This window comes from Micropterus salmoides, unplaced genomic scaffold (genome assembly GCF_014851395.1).
Source record: "Micropterus salmoides isolate LMB-PRFRI ecotype aquatic unplaced genomic scaffold, ASM1485139v1 Ms_hic_scaffold_8, whole genome shotgun sequence".
NCBI classification, from domain to species: domain Eukaryota; kingdom Metazoa; phylum Chordata; class Actinopteri; order Centrarchiformes; family Centrarchidae; genus Micropterus; species Micropterus salmoides.
The window spans coordinates 2,849,917-2,869,260 of NW_024044570.1; the positions used below are offsets into that span (position 1 = coordinate 2,849,917).

General features: G+C 44.1%; 1 protein-coding gene across 2 annotated transcripts in view; it reads left to right on the forward strand.

Annotated features, from left to right (window-relative positions):
* The first annotated feature begins 5,495 nt into the window (after window positions 1-5,495).
* Window positions 5,496-19,344, forward strand: part of ambra1b (autophagy/beclin-1 regulator 1b) — a 34,383-nt gene continuing 20,534 nt past the window's right edge. For both annotated transcript variants that reach the window (XM_038705192.1, XM_038705193.1), the window contains exons 1-8: window positions 5,496-5,801; window positions 8,462-8,667; window positions 12,039-12,097; window positions 12,770-12,953; window positions 13,535-13,707; window positions 15,383-15,449; window positions 15,525-17,029; window positions 17,366-17,452. In XM_038705192.1, the coding sequence (XP_038561120.1) occupies window positions 8,536-8,667; window positions 12,039-12,097; window positions 12,770-12,953; window positions 13,535-13,707; window positions 15,383-15,449; window positions 15,525-17,029; window positions 17,366-17,452 (2,207 nt within the window). In that variant the 5' untranslated portion in view covers window positions 5,496-5,801; window positions 8,462-8,535. The remainder of the gene's footprint in view (window positions 5,802-8,461; window positions 8,668-12,038; window positions 12,098-12,769; window positions 12,954-13,534; window positions 13,708-15,382; window positions 15,450-15,524; window positions 17,030-17,365; window positions 17,453-19,344) is intronic.

Consider the following 19,344-nt stretch of genomic DNA (forward strand, 5'->3'; position numbering starts at 1 on the left):
GTGTCAGTGACATTAGCTTCAGTAACGTTAGCTTCAGTGATGTTAGCTTCAGTAACATTAGCCTCAGTGACGTTAGTTTCAGTGTCAGTGACATTAGCTTCAGTAACATTAGCCTCAGTGACGTTAGTTTCAGTGTCAGTGACATTAGCTTCAGTAACATTAGCCTCAGTGACGTTAGTTTCAGTGTCAGTGACATTAGCTTCAGTAACATTAGCCTCAGTGACGTTAGTTTCAGTGTCAGTGACATTAGCTTCAGTAACGTTAGCTTCAGTGACATTAGTGCCAGTGATGTCAGTGACATTAGCTTCAGTAACGTTAGCTTCAGTGATGTCAGTGACATTAGCTTCAGTAACGTTAGCTTCAGTGATGTTAGCTTCAGTAACATTAGCTTCAGTAACGTTAGCTTCAGTGATGTCAGTGACATTAGCTTCAGTGATGTCAGTGACATTAGCTTCAGTAACGTTAGCTTCAGTGATGTTAGCTTCAGTAACATTAGCTTCAGTAACGTTAGCTTCAGTGATGTCAGTGACATTAGCTTCAGTGATGTTAGCCTCAGTGATGTTAGCTTCAGTAACAATTTTTCAAAATAAAAACTCAGTTCAACTCCAAATAAAGCATTACAATAAACAAACTCCTCGTGCTTTTATTTTGCAGGTTTTATTTTCCACTAAAGAGGAAGTGATGATGTGAGTAACTGTAGCTGTCATGACTGAAATCTATTTCAGCAGCTATCAAAGCACCATAATCTGGCAGCGGGCCAGATATTATTGTTGGCGGGCAGTTTTGGCGAGGGTCCATAATCACAGAGAGAATGAACGTGTTTCTCTTGTCAGTGTTTGTCTAACCTTTATCTAATGTGTGGTTTATAAAGGACTGCGGTGCAGAAACAGTGACAGTGTTTCACATTGTCAGTGTTTGACATTTTCCATGTTGTCTGTCAGTGGCCAAGTCACATTAACATAAGGTTTTATTGAATAATTAAGTAAATATAATTTCTTAATAAATACACCTGAAGAAACCTCATTTCTTGACTGGCCACTCTCTGCTGTCTCAGAAGAGACACCTTTTGTGCTGTTGTCAGCCACCGTAGCTGTCCTGCGCTCTTTAAAAGGTTAGGGGGGCAGTGGTAGACTGGACAGATGGTTGCAATTCACAACCCTCACCACTAGATGCCACTAAATCTTACACACTAAACCTTTAAAATAGTGATCCAACTATTTTAAAACAAACAAATCCCTTAAACCTACATTCTCTCTAACGGCCAGCAGGGGGCGACACTTCTGTTTGCAAAAGAAGTCTGGTTCCATAAGACATAATGGATTTATTCCCTCAGTAAACAGTTTATGGTCTCAGTCGCTAGTTTCAAGTCTTCTTCAACAGAGTATGCTTCAGGGTGGGATTATCTATGATTGACAAGTCATTACCATGGCAACCTGTCAATCAGGCTAGAGTGACTCGCACCCTCGGCACTGTGTAAGTTTAACCAGCGACGTTGAAAAAACTTTTTAGGAGTCGGCTGTTCACTTTCTCTGGAGAGTACATTTAGTTTTAAGCCTGTTTGCTAGACAAACTTATCAGCCCTGTTAAAGAGACCGTTAACGTGAATTACATTTTCCTGATTCTCTTATTCACAGGAAGTCAGTGAAGTGATCTCAGAACTGGAGATCTCAGAACTTTAGGAGTCCTGGTTAAAACTCTAGCAGTTCTGATAAAGAAACAAAAGCATAAATGATCATCTCCGATTCAGCCTGTAGCACCAGTGGTCTTAGACTGGAAAAAATATTCCTCAGCTGGAGGAAGCAGTTTCTAACTAATTGTTTAGAGAGGTACTCCAAAGACGTCGCTCAATCAAAAACAAAATCTAAGGTCCTGAGGCTCGACTGGACAGACGAGCTTAAGGCACCAACATGCTGCTTCATCTGAAGGATGCTGCTTTCAGGGGTGATAATTAGTGTTTCTGTCTTATCTGTGTTCAACAGCAGGTAGTCGTCACTTAACCAACTGTCTGATGCTGCTCAAGCAGTTAAGCATACATCGATTTTCGATGTCTGATGTAGTATTTTGTCACCCTAAACATGTCACATACCTCCGTGAAGCTAGGAGGCTCAGCCAGAACCTCAAACCAACCATTTTTATCCACATCAAACACCAAGCATCTAAATGAACTTATATCACAACATAAATCACTCTGTGTGCGCTGTACATGCGCCTGTAAAGCACGGGAGTGCTTTCGCTCACAGGAATATTGATCAATATTCACTGTTTTTATCAATATTTCAGTGCTTTGGAAACTTTATGGTTTTTGGTTGCATGGACATAAATAGAGTTTTAAAGAAACTCCCAATAAAAGTTAACATTTAGACAGTAAATATGGCCAAAACATGGACATTCACCTGGTATATTTAAAATAAATTGTGTGATAACTGTTGTATTTTAGTTTATTTTCATCACATTTACAGTTACAGTTGTATTCCAGTTGTATTAGAAGATATTCAGTTGCATTATAATCTATTTGATGATGATTTATGGCATTAAAAATGTAGCTTTTTTACCAGAAGAGGATGAAAATATATGTATCTCCATTTAGTCTGTAAATGTAAAATAAATATGTTAATGTGTTTATATTCCTTTGCTTCTGACCTTTCAAAGGAGACCAGAATTATGCATCTAGGCCCAATGGTTGAGGAGATATTCCTGATTCATTTTGGGTTTGTTATTTTAGGTGTTTTTCCTGGAAAAAGGTGGAGGTTTCCAACAGAGTGATGGTCCGTGTGTAGAACCTGTTCTTGTGTGTAGTGCAGTACAAAGTACAGTAGTAACTTCTGAAATGTAGTTGAGTGGAAGTATAAGTCTCTCACTTCACGGTACTGGTGCTCAAATAACCATCTTCAGCTGAATGTGGCAAAAACAAAAGGACAGCACACCAACCGCACAGCCCGCAACTACACCCACACCCCCGCAGCATCAATAACCAAGGACTCACGCTGGACAGTAAACTGTCCCCCTTCTGCTGCTGAATAAAGAATACTCCAACATTCTCACTGTGCCCAATAGGAACATTTACATTTACTCGTTTGGCTTTTATCCAAACCAGCTTACATTTGAGGAACAACAGACAAGCATCAATACAGTAAGAGATCTACAAGAGACAGTAGATACTAGTAAGAAGAGCTGTTAGCGCCTCAATGGGGAAGAAGTAAGAGTTAATAAATAGTGCAATCAATACAAGAGAATTGAAAGGAGACAGAAGAAGAAGAGCACAGGAAGTACATGTTAGAGGTTAGAGGAAGTGTTCTCTGCAGAGATGAGTTGAAAACCAGATGCTGCCTCTCAACCATCTGTTGGGGTTTCACTGCACAAGCTGGAAGACCCGCCGGGAGGGCATCGCAGTAGTCGAGGCGAGAGATAACCACGGCCTGTAGAAGCTGGCTGGCCTGATTTTTTATGAACAACAAACTGACACGCAGTACAAACAAAGCCTCCAAAGTAATTGGGCTCTCCACCCCCAGACTCTCTGACCTCAACAGTAAAGCCATTTTACAAAAAGCTCACATACGACATCAGTGATCCTCTCAACCTGCAAATAGCACATTTGTTTCTTTCTTATTTACTTTCCATTGCATGTTTTGTTATTGTGTGAATAAACCTTTCTTTAAAGCATTTTCATTTGTTATTTAACATTTCTTGTTGCAAGCTGTTTTTGCAGAACATTTTTAACAAATTATGCTTTCAAAATTAGCCATTTCAAATAGTGGTGGGGCTGTTCCACAGCGTCCCCAGTGTAAACGACACCTATGAGGTTCGTATAATACTCTAAAGTAAAGTACCTTAATATTTTATGTGAATACAGAACCTGAGTAAATGTATGTTGTTACAGTGTGACTGTGCAGACAGCAGCACTGGTTAACAATTCAGTTTCACTTTAATTCAGCTTTATTGGCATGAATGTCAAACAACAATATTGCCAAAGCTTAAAAATATAATAAAAAGAACAATTGATTTCCTACAGTTCATTAAAAAGAAAATTGAACAAAAAATAAATAAATAAAATAAAAATATTTAAAATAAAGTAAATAAAACAGTAAAAGTGTGTGTTTGTGTGTTTTAAAAAATAATAAATAAAATAAATCAATTAACATAAAAATATTAAATATAAATATAGTCCGGTGGATATCGCTGTGGCCTCACAGGAAGAAGGTCTTTCTGTGTGGAGTCTACATGTTCTGCCCGTGTGAGTGTGAGTGGTTGTCGGTCTGTGTGGCCCTGCAATGGACTGGCGACCTGTCCAGGGTGTACCCCGCCTTTCACCCGATGGCAGCTGGGATTGGCTCCAGCCCCCCGCGACCCTGTACGCAGGATAGGCGGTTGACGATGAATGAATGGATATTAAAAATTAAAATAAATAAAACAGTAAAAGTGTGTGTTTGTGTGTGTGTGCCATAGCTCAATAGTATGTAGAAGTAACTTTATGTTTAGGATCAACAAAGAAGCAACTATATATTAATAAACAAAACAACTAAAAATTCAGTATCAAAGGGAAAAATGCGAAATATAAAAAACAAACTGACAAAAACCCCATGAAGTATTTTGGGTTCATGGGTTAAAACTCTTCTGAGCATTTCTACACACATAGTGTGTGTGTGTGTGTGTGTGTGTGTGTGTGTGTGTGTGCGCGTGCGTGTTTGTGTGTGTGTGAGGACGAACGTCTGTCAGCTTCACTGCAGGAAAACTGCAGAGCTCAGCAGGAAAGACGAACTGCGGTCTTCAGACCTCCGTGGGCAGCAAAACAAAGTATTTCACTTATAATGTTACAGACAAGTACTTCTACTAGAAAGTAGAATGGCAGCCAGAGCCTTTATCTATCAGGCTCCTCTCCTGTGGAGTAAATAGGGTTGCATGATGTTGACTAAATGTTATTTTACGATGTTGATCATGAATATTACAATATTAATAACTTGGTGGATATTTTTACTTAACATAGGTTTTATTTTCTATTTTTGCAACATTTGCTGATGAAGAATTTGACACAATAAAACACAAGTTTACATAATACTTCTAATACTAGACACTAACATGTTAATTTTCTTTTTTTAAATGTGTTAAAGTTCATTTTTATTTATTTGTTTGTTTTTAGCTTGTAATGACTGAATATTATTATCAGTGATTGTCCTGTAAATGGTTGGAATAGATTTGCTGGCTTCAGTCTTATTTCTTCAGTAAAATAAAAAATTGACCCTGAGAGAAAAAAAGCAACTATTTCCAGGATTTGTAGTTGATGTAAGAGTCGCCTCTTGCTACTAATTATGGGATTCCACGGTGGATTTAATTGATCTTCAAACACACTAAAACAATTATAGAAGTACTGAGAATACTTTTTAATTTGGTTGCTGGACTACACCATAAAAACATTTAATTTTAGTGAACGGAAAGTCGAGCTAAGGTGCGTTCGATTAGTTGTAATCGGTGCTCTGTTGATAAGCCTGTGTGTGGCTAACTAGCAGTTAGCTAGTTACGCAGTAGCAGTTTAGGCGTCGGGCAGCTAGTAAAACATTGGACCGATGCCTTGGAAAACATTTTGTCCTCACATCCCTCAGATAACATGAAAGTTGTCCACTGATTCCAGTTGACGCTGCGCATTAGAATAACCGTAAATCACATGTTAACGTTAGGCAGATTATTTTTATTTGCAGCGGCCACATTTTCCGTTTTTGGCCGAGCTAACTACCTAGCATAGCTAACTCCATATAGCCTGTTAGCAACGCCTATGATGGCACAGCCGGACAGCGACTCGATAAAGGAAGGTAGGCCGTACAGCTCGGTTTTATTGATTTTTTTCACCATCAGTATTGTTTAAATCATACGTCAATAATATATTTATGCCTGTAAATTCACCTCAATCTTATTAAAATCCCAAAATCCCTGGCGCTTTGTTTTCCAGATCGTTGGCTTGGTAACTATGTCCGGAATGAGCTAATTTAGCTCCTCGGTTAGCTGCCTCAGAACGGCTTTAAAAGGCTAGCTAACATCACATAAATTAAGATTTTAGGGGGTCGATAATGGTTTTCAAAACATCATCGTGTATCTGGGTTGGCACATTAGCCAGAGTATTAACTGCTCTGCTAAACAAAAGTAAGGTTACACATCTAGCTAGCAGGCTAACATATAAACTGCTGCCAGGAACAAATTGGCATCTGTTTGTTCGTCATATATTCAAAGCTAACTGTTTATTTTGGTGTGGCGTGCATCTAAACTGGCTTTATGTCTTATATTAATCACACTTTTAGACACCTATATCACGTTTGATAGTATTAAGCTGCCCACTGATGAGGTAAGGGTTAGAGAGAACTATTATTAGCATTGATGTTGCTATTGGAAGGGATCATTTAAACCTCCCTTTGTTTTATGTCAGATTATATGTTTGTGGTGGTTACTGTGGATAGTTCATCTTATTGCACCAATTTGGTTTTGCTGTCAGTATTCAGGAAACATGTATTATTTGGATGGAGGTTTTGGTTGTACTGCAGTTTTGCATTATATAGTGTGAATGAATAAAGGTGGTGTAAACATTTTAATTTAAGATGTGTGGAGAGCAAAAAAACTCTCTGGCTGTGATGTTGGTGTTTTAAGAGTATGGATTTTTTTCTTTAATAATCTAACGATTATATTCTGTCTTCAGTTTGCTTGTTTTGTTCAAACATCAGTCCAAGAACCTCAATCTCAAAAGAACGTGTTAAATAAAAAGCGATTTCCCTTCACTTTTGCCTTATCTGTCTGAATCGGAAGCTAACTTCAGCGTTGTCACAAAAGAGGCAGAAAAGCAGAATATTCTCACACCTAATGAGCTGGGACTGCAGAGTGTTTGTGGTATTTGTGCTGGAAAAATGCCTCATGATTAATTGATTATTGACTAATCATTTCAGTTAGAATTTTAAACATCTTTTTAGTTTTGGACTTTTGACCGGGGGGAAAAAAAATTCTGCTGTTTTTACAGCCCAAACAGTTATGATATTAATCAAACATATTGATCGATCATGGAAATGATGGTCAGTTGCAGCCGTACTTCTTGTGAAGGTGCTTGGGTTACTCTTTTCTTCTCCTTTTATTTTTCCCAGTGGAAACTAATTGAACTCTCTCTCTCGGCCTCGCTGTCCTCCACATTCATACTGATCCAAAAATTCCAAACATGCACAGTGGGAACCGAGCAGTGTGACCGCGAGCTCGGCTGAAGCAGGTGGGATCAGCGATTGAAGCTGTTGAGAGATTGTACCTCATTAGCTTGAGCTTGGCCTGGATTTTTTAACCAGCCTGGAGATCCAAACGTTAACAGTCCTGCTTCCATCAGACGTCACAGATGTGTTAAAATGAAATGACATGGCAACATGTGAAAGCTGCTTGTGGCGTGCTGCGTCCCAGAGCTGCTCTCTCTGGGTTCTGGGACGTCCGTGTGATCCCCTGAGCAACTTCACTGGAACTAAACTCAGGCCTACTACATTCATTTTAAATACTAACTACAGGCTGTAAGAACTGCCTCACGTTCATTTTAACTAGCTCACATTCCTGCAGCGTGTTTGCAGATGCTGATTATTTTACTTACTTACTAATTATTTTGATTAATCATGTGGTCCATACAAAAAAAAGCCTAAATTCCCCCTCAGACCCTCGTTTAGTTCAGCTCGAGCCAAGATGACTGGGTTATAACTGCTACAACCTGCTGGTCACCATTATTAGCTTAAGTCTGCTGCACTTTACACTGCGTGCCTAACGGACTTTTCCTCACAGCTTAACAAATCACATATTATACTTAGTTATATTATTTTTTTACTCGCTATATGTTTAAGTCACTGCATCTCCCGACTGCAACACACGGCTGAATTTCAGCGAAATGTAAAGTAACAAGTCGTGAGCTGTGAGCTCAGTACTTCACCTGCTGAGCTCAGTGTCCTATCAGCCCCCCCCCCCCCCCCCCGCCCGGTGCCATTAACTATGATCTAAACTTCAGTTAGCCTAATTATTACAGAAATAGCTGCAGATTAATTTGCCGTCAGTCAACTAACAGATTGAGTTTGTAGACAGGTTGGGCAATTGTTTACAAAACTGGCATCCGAGATTAATATCTTTGTGTGGTGACACGTTTTTTAAGAAACCTTCAGCACTAACTCAGAAAGCTTTACAGGTATCACCCAAATCACTGTTGCAGAGCTACTTCAACGTTTTAATGCTTTTTATTTAAAGGTCCTGTGATTATCCGGATTGCTACAGAACCACTTTATATATAAATAAATGAGTTTTGTTTTGACCGACCAAGTGCCACCCTCACAAATGAACTACATATCCCAGTACTGTGTTTTCTAGTGTTTTCTTTGTGTGGTGTTTATTAAGCAACGTGACCCGTGCTCACGACACTGCGGCCAACTTCCTCTAATATGTATTCACACTGAACCACTGCCCTGCTCTCCCTCAGCCTAGACTCTGCATGGCAACGGACTGGCAGCAGCGGGAGTGAGCAGCCAATTAGCCAAGGCCTCCGGTAACAACATGGCGTCCCGTCAGAGGAACTCGGTCCGGATCCTGTCCAGCCGGGAGCGAGGCTCCCAGACCTTTGGCTCCCAGAGGCTCCTGCAGCTGCTGGTGGAGGAGAAAGTCCGCTGGATGAAATGGCAGAGTCAGGTGTGTGTCTGCTGAAACAACATGAGTTGGGTTGAGACTCACTTCTGGAGGAATTCCTCATTCTGGTATTCAAGAGTTATGTATTCAGAAAATGGTCAAAACTTTATTATTGTAAAACAAAACTTAAACAGTGCTGATGTTTAAAATGAGAAAGTGAAAATTCAAAACACTCAAGATGACTCAAAAGCGTGTGCTGCTCTCAGATAGAAAAGCTCCCAGGAAGTGCTCCGTGCTTTGAAGCCTGTGTTACTGGCGGCCAAACAAACTTAAAAACTTCTTTTCAGCATCACAACTCCTGCGACGTCTCACTGTCAGTTTGATAACTAACAGGAAGTTAGCGGGCTCAGTGGAACATAGAAACCTCATTACTCTCACCTTCTTTCACAAGTGGGTTTTGTGGAAAACAGACACACAGAGATTGATTCAATTTTATTTATAAAGCGCCAAATCACAACAACAGTTATCTCACAGCGCTTTTCATAAAGAGCAGGTCTAGACCGTACTCTGTGATGATATTTACAGAAGCCCAACAGTTCCCACCAAGAGCAGCACTAGGAGACAGAGGCAAGGAAAACTTCCTTTAAGAGGCAGAAACCTCGAGCAGAACCATGGCTCAGGGTGGGCGGCCATCTGCCTCGATGAGAGAGAGAGAGACTACACAATATACACACAGAGGTACAGACAGTAAAGGTGATGTTGCTATAGACTAAATGAAAAATGGTACAGATATTTATAGTAGTGGTAATTATTATAATAACAATAGGACCAGCAACAATAGTCGTTGCAGCAGAGGGTGTCGAGCAGGAACACGGGGGCAGCAGGTGACCCGCAACCACAGATCCAGACTCCACAGCTCCAGAGCCAGAAACACCTGCAGGAAGTGACAGGAGGAGAGAGGAGAGAGACGAGAAAGCACAAGACTACCGGAAAGGGGAGAAGTTGTGTTAGTAACATGCAATAATGGGATGAGGTTGCATACAGAGGGAGAGAAAGTAGAGGAGAGAGGAGCTCAGTGCATCATGGGAAATCCCCCGGCAGTCTAGGCCTATAGCAGCATAACTAAGGGATGGTTCAGGACTCACCTGAGCCAGCCCTAACTATAAGCTTTATCAAAGAGGAAAGTCTTAAGCCTACTCTTAAATGTGGAGATGGTGTCTGCCTCCTGAACCCAAACTGGAACCTGGTTCCACAGGAGAGGAGCTTGATAGCTGAACGCTCTGACTCCCAGATAGATGCTGCCCACAGAAATATTTCCTGTGAAAGATTCAGTGCACCAGATCGACCAAGAAAAAAATGTAGTCGCACATGAAGTATTGTTGCAGTACTTGTACTGTGAATTGTCCCCTATCTATAGGTTATTACTAGCTTAATGATAATTAAGTGCTGTGAAAAAGACGCTTATAATGCTTGGAAAAAACTGATAAACAGCTGATTCCATTTTTATTATCAGGTTTGGGGGACAGTGGACAAGACACATGCCTCTGATGTAAGAGGCCTCGGTTCGACTCCCGCTGTGACACATCTACCAATATGACACTTCAGAGGCGTGTGACCTCTGACTAGGGCTGGACAATTAATTGAAAAGTAATTGAAACCAAAATTCAGAGCCCTTTTTAATCCTGTTCATATTGTGCGTGTTGATGCCACTTTGCCCTTGAAACACAGCGTGTGTAGTCATGTGATCCGTCCGGTCCTGCTCATACTTCATACCTGAGTCTGAAGCTCAGGGAGATGCTAGCCAGCGCTAATGGCCTTACGTTAGAAAAGCAGTTGTGGAAACAACTGACTTAATAACGGACACACTGTGACATTTACTGCCAGACTGCCAGCTTATTTACTCGCTCGCTTTCAGCGTCACTTTCTGCCGCTCGCTCTCTCTCATTCGCCGAATATAGGGGGACCATGTCTGTAATGTGCACGTCACCCTTACATTTTTGATAAACATTTAGATAATGGATTTGTGAAATCTGAGTAAATAAACCCAAGCTTATAGTTGAGCAGTTTTACAGTACAAACCTTGTCAGGGGAAAAAAAACAAAATAATAGTTCAATAATCGTAATTGAGGTGAAATGTTCAATTAATCGTTATAATTTTAGGTGAAATCGTCCAGCCCTTCAGATAAAAGCGTCAGCTAAATGAGTAAACCGCAGAGTAGGGCTGGACGACGTGGCCAAAAATGTTGTCACGATAAAAAAATGTCATCATTTTAATATCAATAATTATCACGATAAATGTCAAATAATTTTTTCTTTTGAGTTTAAAGGCTGATTTTTGCTCCTGAGTGAAAGTTTAGGAGACCTGATGGTTAATTGTGGTTTAAACTCTTCTTTTATGGTCAGAACAGAACAGTGGATCCCTTCACAAATCTGAGGTAGAACATTCAAAACAATTCTGATAACACCAGTGGCCTGTACTACCAAGCGAGGTAACCGTCTTATCCAGGTAACGTCAGGTGGAACTTCCTGATTAACCCGCACTACGAAAGGTGGATAGTTGTCACCCGAGGTCTGTTGCCATGGCAATTTACGCCGCATCTCTAAACTGCTCCGAGCAGGTTTAGTTGGTGGTTAACTCGAGGTCGCCCTGCACGTGGACTACACATCACATCTGTACTCAGTGTTACTGAGGAGAAGTATTAATACACACCGCTTCATAAAATATTTTAGATTTCATCCCGACTTGTTCCACTGCGGTTGAAGCTGAAATTAACTTAGGAAACACAACAGCATCACGTTAATAACCCAGAAAAAAAATCTAGACATTTGGTCACAAAAAATCACTCTGGTGTTTTCTTCTGAATACGCCCAATCCACGGCAAAGTCTCTAAGGTGCATGATAATCATTAAGATCAAGATTTGTGATATTGTTATTGAGAGAAATTATATTGCGATAGTTCTTATTGTTGTTTTATTGTCCAGCCCTGCCGCGCAGTGGAAATCTTAGGGACCTGAGTCACTTTACTGTGGATTTTACAGTTCTTTAAGTCTGCTGTCAAATACAGTGAGTGGTGACTGCTGTTTGCTGGACTGTTCTGTACTGATTGTACCAATATTCCCTCCTCAGAAAGATAAAGATAATCATGTTAGTTCTCTTAGTTATTTGGCTCTGCACCATCTATATAAACTCAACAGTCCAAGGCTACGTTCCTTCTGGGCCACTACGCTCCTCCAACAAACGCCGCCTGGCTCTGCCATCCCTTCACACGAAGCAACCTCAGTCCCTGTTCTCATCTGTGACACCACGATGGTGGAACGAGCTACCAACGAGTTTACCGATAAACAGTCTACAGCCGCCCTGATGCTGTTCTCTTCCCTTTTTATAAGAACTACTGCATAGTTTTGATTCCCTGATGCTTTTGTGTCCCTGACAGAAAGTGGAGCTGCCGGACAGCCCTCGGTCAACGTTCCTGCTGGCGTTCAGCCCCGACAGGTGAGTTCGTCCTCCCACACTTAATAAAAGTAGACGATATTTCAGAATTCTCTCTGGAAATATTTTGATTTGACCTGGAAGTCGGTCAGACTGAATTTGTAGTAAATACAGTACAGTGAGGCTCCTTCCACACTACTCCGTTTTTCTTTTAAAGCGATCTCTGTCCGCTCCATCATTTAAGCTGCTTATCAGATCTCATCGCCGTCTGTATTAAACACGAGAGGACAAAGAGGCTGTGGCGGCGGGAAACAGGCTGGGAGTCGCCGCAAAGTAAATACGGCGATATGCAGAGGACAAGTGTAGAAGTGTTATTTACACAGGACAGAGCATTTTAATAAAACTGTCAGCAGCATCGTGTTTCTGCTTTGCATGACTGATAAGAGCCAATCAGGAAGCCAAACGTGAGCGTCATCGTTTGCACCTGTCAGCTCTAACACGCTACACCGGAGATTAAAACCAAAACGGGGTCCGCAGCGTTTTCACACTTACACATTTCAGGTGTCCAGATTGGCCGTTTTAGTCTGGACGGGAGGCGGAGACGCAGCAGAAGGTCTGAGTTTTAAAACGAAGACGTAGGAGCGTGGGTGGAGCCTCAGTATTTCAGCAGCTTTTAGCACCTGGGTTAGCAAAAATAAAGAAATGAAAGCACCGTGAACTCTTTGCTTCTCATAGGACCCTCATGGCTTCCACGCATGTCAACCACAACATTTACATAACGGAGGTGAAGACTGGAAAGTGCCTACATTCCTTAGTGGGCCACCGCAGAACCCCCTGGTGCGTGACCTTTCACCCCACAATCCCCGGCCTGGTGGCTTCCGGGTGCCTTGACGGCGAAGTCCGTATCTGGGACCTGCATGTGAGTAACTGACGTAGTGAAGGTGGTACACCAAATAATGTTGCCCTGTGAAGTACAACGTGATGCAGTATCGATCTTTACCTCCGTCCATTTTGTCTTTTAGGTTTCATTTTCAGGCTCCAATAATAAGTCAGTTAATCGAGTAAAAATGTAAATGCTGTTGCACGGTTCCAAGTTCTCACATGTAAGATTGTGCTTCTGTTCTTGGTCTTTTAGTAATCTGAGTATCTTTGGGTTTTGGACTGTTGATCGGACAAAACAAGACATTAGATGACGTCACCTTGAACTGCAGGATACTGTGATGTGCATTTTTATAGACCAAATGATCAATCAAGAAATGTATGTAATAAAAATAAATGATTAGATTTGCTGCTTTTGGCCTGATATTGCCCATCACAGCTGTTTAAGATGCACGGTTTGGTCTTCTGAAGCCTTTCACGTAATGAGGTGACGAGTGAAATATAAAACCTCTTGCTTGCTTGAAATAAAGTAATCGAAAAAAGCAATTTTTAATGTTTAAATAGACGTGTTTTTGATTATCCGCGGTGATGCTGAAATGAGAGTATGTGCTGTTCCTGCAGGGCGGCAGTGAGAGCTGGTTTACAGAGAGCAACGTTGCCATTGCGTCCTTGGCTTTCCACCCGACGGCTCAGCTGCTCCTCATCGCCACCAACAACGAGCTCCACTTCTGGGACTGGAGCCGACCGGAGCCCTTCGCCGTGGTCAAGACGGGCAGTGACACGGAGAGAGTCCGGTGGGTTTGACAGAGCACCTGTGCTGACACCACGAGTCCACCGCGGTGACTTTAGAGAAGAGTTAGCCGGTGAAGAGTCGGCACGTTTCACTCCACCGCACTGTACCAACAACATTCCTCCACTGTGGTGGACGCTGCTCACGCTTGCATGAACATAAACTGCAAATCTGGTTTAGAATTCTTGAATTCTCTAAAAACTAAAGTAGCCTCACTTCTAAATACATTTTTATTTACCTCAGTGACAGAGAGAACAAGGCGTTTATGTGGGGCTAGGGCTGGGTATCGTTTCAGTTGTATTGATTCTACTTAAGGAATCCGCTTCGGACTCCAACCCCGTCACCACCTTCCTCCTCTTCCCCTTCGTGTCTCTAAAGTGAAAGGAGTCTCTGTCCTAGAGCGGCGTCTCTGGGACTCGTCTCATCTGTAGCCATCATTGGTTTCCCTTCAGTATAAAAGGTGAACGTCAGCTCACCTGTGTTTTGTACTGGAGTCGTTGCTACTGTTAGCGTTAGCTGGATCTGGGGCGTCGTTGAGGCTGGGAGAGCGCGACACGTTGAACACGGCGGGTTCCTTCAGATTCACGCCGTGTTGAAGGAAACGCTTCAGCATGTCGGAGATGCTTCCTCCCTCGCACCAAACCTCCTGACTGCAGCTGTTGCAGGTTTTTGGTAAAGCTAAGTCAAACTTTGGAGCATTGCTGCGGTCCGCCATGGTCCAGGACTGGAAACGGAAGGACTCTCTTCTTCCTTCTTTGTTGACTTAACAAATGAGGTGACGTTAAGTCGGCGTAGCAAATCCTGGCAGATAAGGGGGCTTTCACACCTGCCTCATTCAGTTCGGTTGAATCGCGCTAGAGTTTGTTTCCCCCCTTGGTGCGGTTTGTGAGCTCTTTGTGAGACAGACCAGAAGCGTTAAAGTGCTGCATAAACGTCTGTCAGTCACCGGAGTTTGATTTCCCCGCGTGGGTCCTGATGTTGCAGGATGACAGTCGCCAAAACTTCGTTTGTAAAACTGCAGTGTGAACATTAACCGGACCAGAACTAAAATGCAACAGCGTATAATATTTTTTCACTTGGTCCAGACCAAATGAACCGAGCTACAGGTGTGAAAGCGCCCTAATAGACACTTGGTTGGGCTGTAAAATGCTCACTGCAGTTCAGTCAGGAGCTGAGATATGCAGGAAATTAGGAACCGAGGAGCAGGATCCAAATGCACGGGTATTAACGAGTCCGCGGTTCTTTGAAACTTGGTAACTGTCTCAACTTTGAACTGATCCTTGATACCCAACCCAATGTTGGAGAGGCTTGTGTAAGAACCAGGCCTTTATTTCTCCAGTTAATACAAACTCAACACTTCCTCCATGTTTCCATAATCTTGATAAATTCACTATAATGTCCATGTCCACAGAGGACACAGGCAGGTCAGCTTTTGACGGGTATCGGCATTGAAAGTGATGCCGCCTTTCCCTTTTTATGTAAGCTTTTAATATGAAAAAACTTCAGGATGTGTTTGTGAAGAATTGGAATTTTTTTTTTTTTTCAAAAAATAGAAAGTGTTCTGTTCATTAATTTTTTAGTAGCGTCTGGCCTTTATATGTTTGAATACCAATTAAAAAGCACATCAACAGATCCTTGTGTTTTACGTTGTCATTTATTTGTTCACTTGTTCCTTTCAGGTTGGTGAGGTTTGATCCTCTTGGTCACAACCTACTGACGGCGATAGTGAATCCGTCCAACCAGCAGGTGAGCACCGTTGATGTGTTTCTGTCGTTAATCAGAGAGGTGAGTGGAGTTCTCAGAGCGGTTTCTGTCTTTCAGAGCGAGGAGGACTCGGAGGTTCCTATGGACAGTGTTGAGATGCCTCACTTCCGCCAGCGCTCTTTCCTGCCTTCCCAGCCGGTTCGCCGCACACCCATCCTCCACAATTTCCTCCACATCTTGTCGTCACGCTCTCCTGGGGCTCAGGCGGCGGGGGAGCAGCCACGCCCTCTGGGTGAAAATGGAAGCAATGTCGGAGAGTCTCCCAGCATGCCTCTGGCCCAGTACCCCACCTCTGAACGCGGACCTCCCTTCCCGGGCTGCACCCAGCACCTCGGCATGGTTTGTCTATGTAGTCGCTGCTCCGTCAATCGCAACAGTTCCCTGGCTGCTAATGCGACGCCCTCTGATCCCAGGGTGTCCTCTGAAACTCCTCAGCCTACCCCGGCTTCCACTTTCTCTTCGGCCCGTACGGAGCCCAGACAGCCCTCAGAACGACCCTCTGCCTTTACCTCGGTCTACTACAGCGCTGGCACTTCTCTTAATCCCACCGCACCGAGCGGCGTCGAGCCGCACTCCACCTCCAGACCAGGACCCGACTGGACACGCAACCTGCTAAGTATGAGGGAGGGTGGAGTTGGTTTAGGTATGCTCCCTCCCAGAACCTCCTCTTCCTCAATCAGCCTCCTGTCAGTGCTCCGTCAGCAGGACGGCTCCTCTCAGTCCCCTGTCTACACCTCTGCCTCCGAAGGACGGGGTTTCCCCCAGCAAGGAGAGCCCGGGGCCCGAGATGGTTCCGGTACAAGCAGCGGGCATCATCCATTCTGGGATGGCTCTCGCAGCAACACGGCCTCCTTCCGCAACGTGCTGCAGTGCAACCTGAGCCGCTACTTCATGGAGTTTGACCGCATGCAGGACCTGGAGCCCCCGTTAGGGGGCAGCATGGCGGATGGAAGTCAGGAGCAGAGCCAGGAGTTGCTCAATAATAACATGGACCCAGAGAGACCTGGACCTTCCTCAACTTCCTCCACCTCCTCCCCTACTATAATCCACTACCAGCCTCCTCTCCCTCCTCCTCCTACCTCCAACAGCCTGGAGAACAATATCCCTCCCCCGGCCTCCCGAGGCCATCTGAACCGCTGCCGGGCATGCCACAACCTGCTGACCTTTAACCATGACTCTCAGCGCTGGGAGCGCACCAACCAGGCCTCCTCCACCTCGGCCTCCACTCTGGAGCCCTCCTCCTCTTCCCCCTCCTTTCCTCCTTCTTCCCCTTGGCAGCCTGAGGATGGAAGGAGGACAGTAGAAGCCCAACCCCCAGAGAGGAGGGCGCCACCAGTGCCCAGCGAGCAGCCGCCTCCCCACGGTGGAGGAACGGTGTCCTTCCCGATAGCCCCGACCCCCAGCCAGGCTGGAGAGCAGACAGTGGGGCTGGTGTACAACCAGGACACAGCGCAGTGGGAGAGAGTGTACCGGCAGGCTGCTGTCGGCAGGTCGGCAGAGCCACCGGAGGCCTTAAGCCAAGAAATGCCTGTAGACCCCCCAGATGAGGACTCGCTGAGGAGGTATGATCCCTTTGTGTCATCACTTTCATTGTCAGTGGCTAAGATTCTTTGAATACAGAAAAATCACTGAGAAAGTGAAGTTTGAAATTCAAGTTTTACCACCTTTGTGGTAACAGACATTTATATATAGTAGACATTTATATCTTTGGGTTAATCTTAGTTTGGGGCGAGGGAGAGGTCTCTGTTTCACAGCCTGTCAACCATTGGTTGGCTGACATGCTGTTGAGCATCTGCTTTTAGTCACAGGGTAAGTTTAAATATTAACATTTATCCAGATGATTATATTCAGTAATTATCTCTGCCTGTAACATCTGTCCGTCTGTTTCTTTCATACAGACGACTGTTGGAATCATCTCTGTTATCGTTGTCTCGCTATGACATGTCAGGATCGAGAGACCACCCCATTTACCCCGATCCAGCCAGGTACACTAATACACTACAGTTACCCCCATCCAGCCAGGTACGCTAATACACTACAGTTACCCCGATCCAGCCAGGTACACTAATACACTACAGTTACCCCCATCCAGCCAGGTACACTAATACACTACAGTTACCCCCATCCAGCCAGGTACAGTAATACACTACAGTTACCCCCATCCAGCCAGGTACAGTAATACACTACAGTTACCCCCATCCAGCCAGGTACGCTAATACACTACAGTTACCCCCATCCAGCCAGGTACACTAATACGCTACAGTTACCCCCATCCAGCCAGGTACACTAATACACTACAGTTACCCCCATCCAGCCAGGTACAGTAATACACTACAGTTACCCCCATCCAGCCAGGTACAGTAATACACTACAGTTACCCCCATCCAGCCAGGTACACTAATACACTACAGTTACCCCCATCTAGCCAGGTACAGTAATACGCTACAGTTACCCCGATCCAGCCAGGTACAGTAATACGCTACAGTTACCCCGATCCAGCCAGGTACACTAATACGCTACAGTTACCCCCATCTAGCCAGGTACACTAATACGCTACAGTTACCCCCATCCAGCCAGGTACAGTAATACGCTACAGTTACCCCCATCCAGCCAGGTACACTAATACGCTACAGTTACCCCCATCCAGCCAGGTACACTAATACGCTACAGTTACCCCCATCTAGCCAGGTACACTAATACGCTACAGTTACCCCCATCTAGCCAGGTACACTAATACACTACAGTTACCCCCATCCAGCCAGGTACAGTAATACACTACAGTTACCCCCAGCCAGCCAGGTACACTAATACGCTACAGTTACCCCCATCTAGCCAGGTACACTAATACGCTACAGTTACCCCCATCCAGCCAGGTACAGTAATACACTACAGTTACCCCCATCTAGCCAGGTACACTAATACGCTACAGTTACCCCCATCTAGCCAGGTACACTAATACGCTACAGTTACCCCCATCCAGCCAGGTACAGTAATACGCTACAGTTACCCCCATCCAGCCAGGTACAGTAATACGCTACAGTTACCCCCATCCAGCCAGGTACAGTAATACGCTACAGTTACCCCCATCCAGCCAGGTACACTAATACGCTACAGTTACCCCCATCCAGCCAGGTACACTAATACGCTACAGTTACCCCCATCCAGCCAGGTACAGTAATACGCTACAGTTACCCCCATCCAGCCAGGTACACTAATACGCTACAGTTACCCCCATCTAGCCAGGTACACTAATACGCTACAGTTACCCCCATCTAGCCAGGTACACTAATACGCTACAGTTACCCCCATCCAGCCAGGTACACTAATACGCTACAGTTACCCCCAGCCAGCCAGGTACACTAATACGCTACAGTTACCCCCAGCCAGCCAGGTACACTAATACGCTACAGTTACCCCCAGCCAGCCAGGTACACTAATACGCTACAGTTACCCCCAGCCAGCCAGGTACACTAATACGCTACAGTTACCCCCAGCCAGCCAGGTACACTAATACGCTACAGTTACCCCCATCCAGCCAGGTACAGTAATACGCTACAGTTACCCCCATCCAGCCAGGTACACTAATACGCTACAGTTACCCCCATCCAGCCAGGTACAGTAATACGCTACAGTTACCCCCATCCAGCCAGGTACACTAATACGCTACAGTTACCCCCATCCAGCCAGGTACAGTAATACGCTACAGTTACCCCCATCCAGCCAGGTACACTAATACGCTACAGTTACCCCCATCTAGCCAGGTACACTAATACGCTACAGTTACCCCCATCTAGCCAGGTACACTAATACGCTACAGTTACCCCCATCTAGCCAGGTACACTAATACACTACAGTTACCCCCATCCAGCCAGGTACA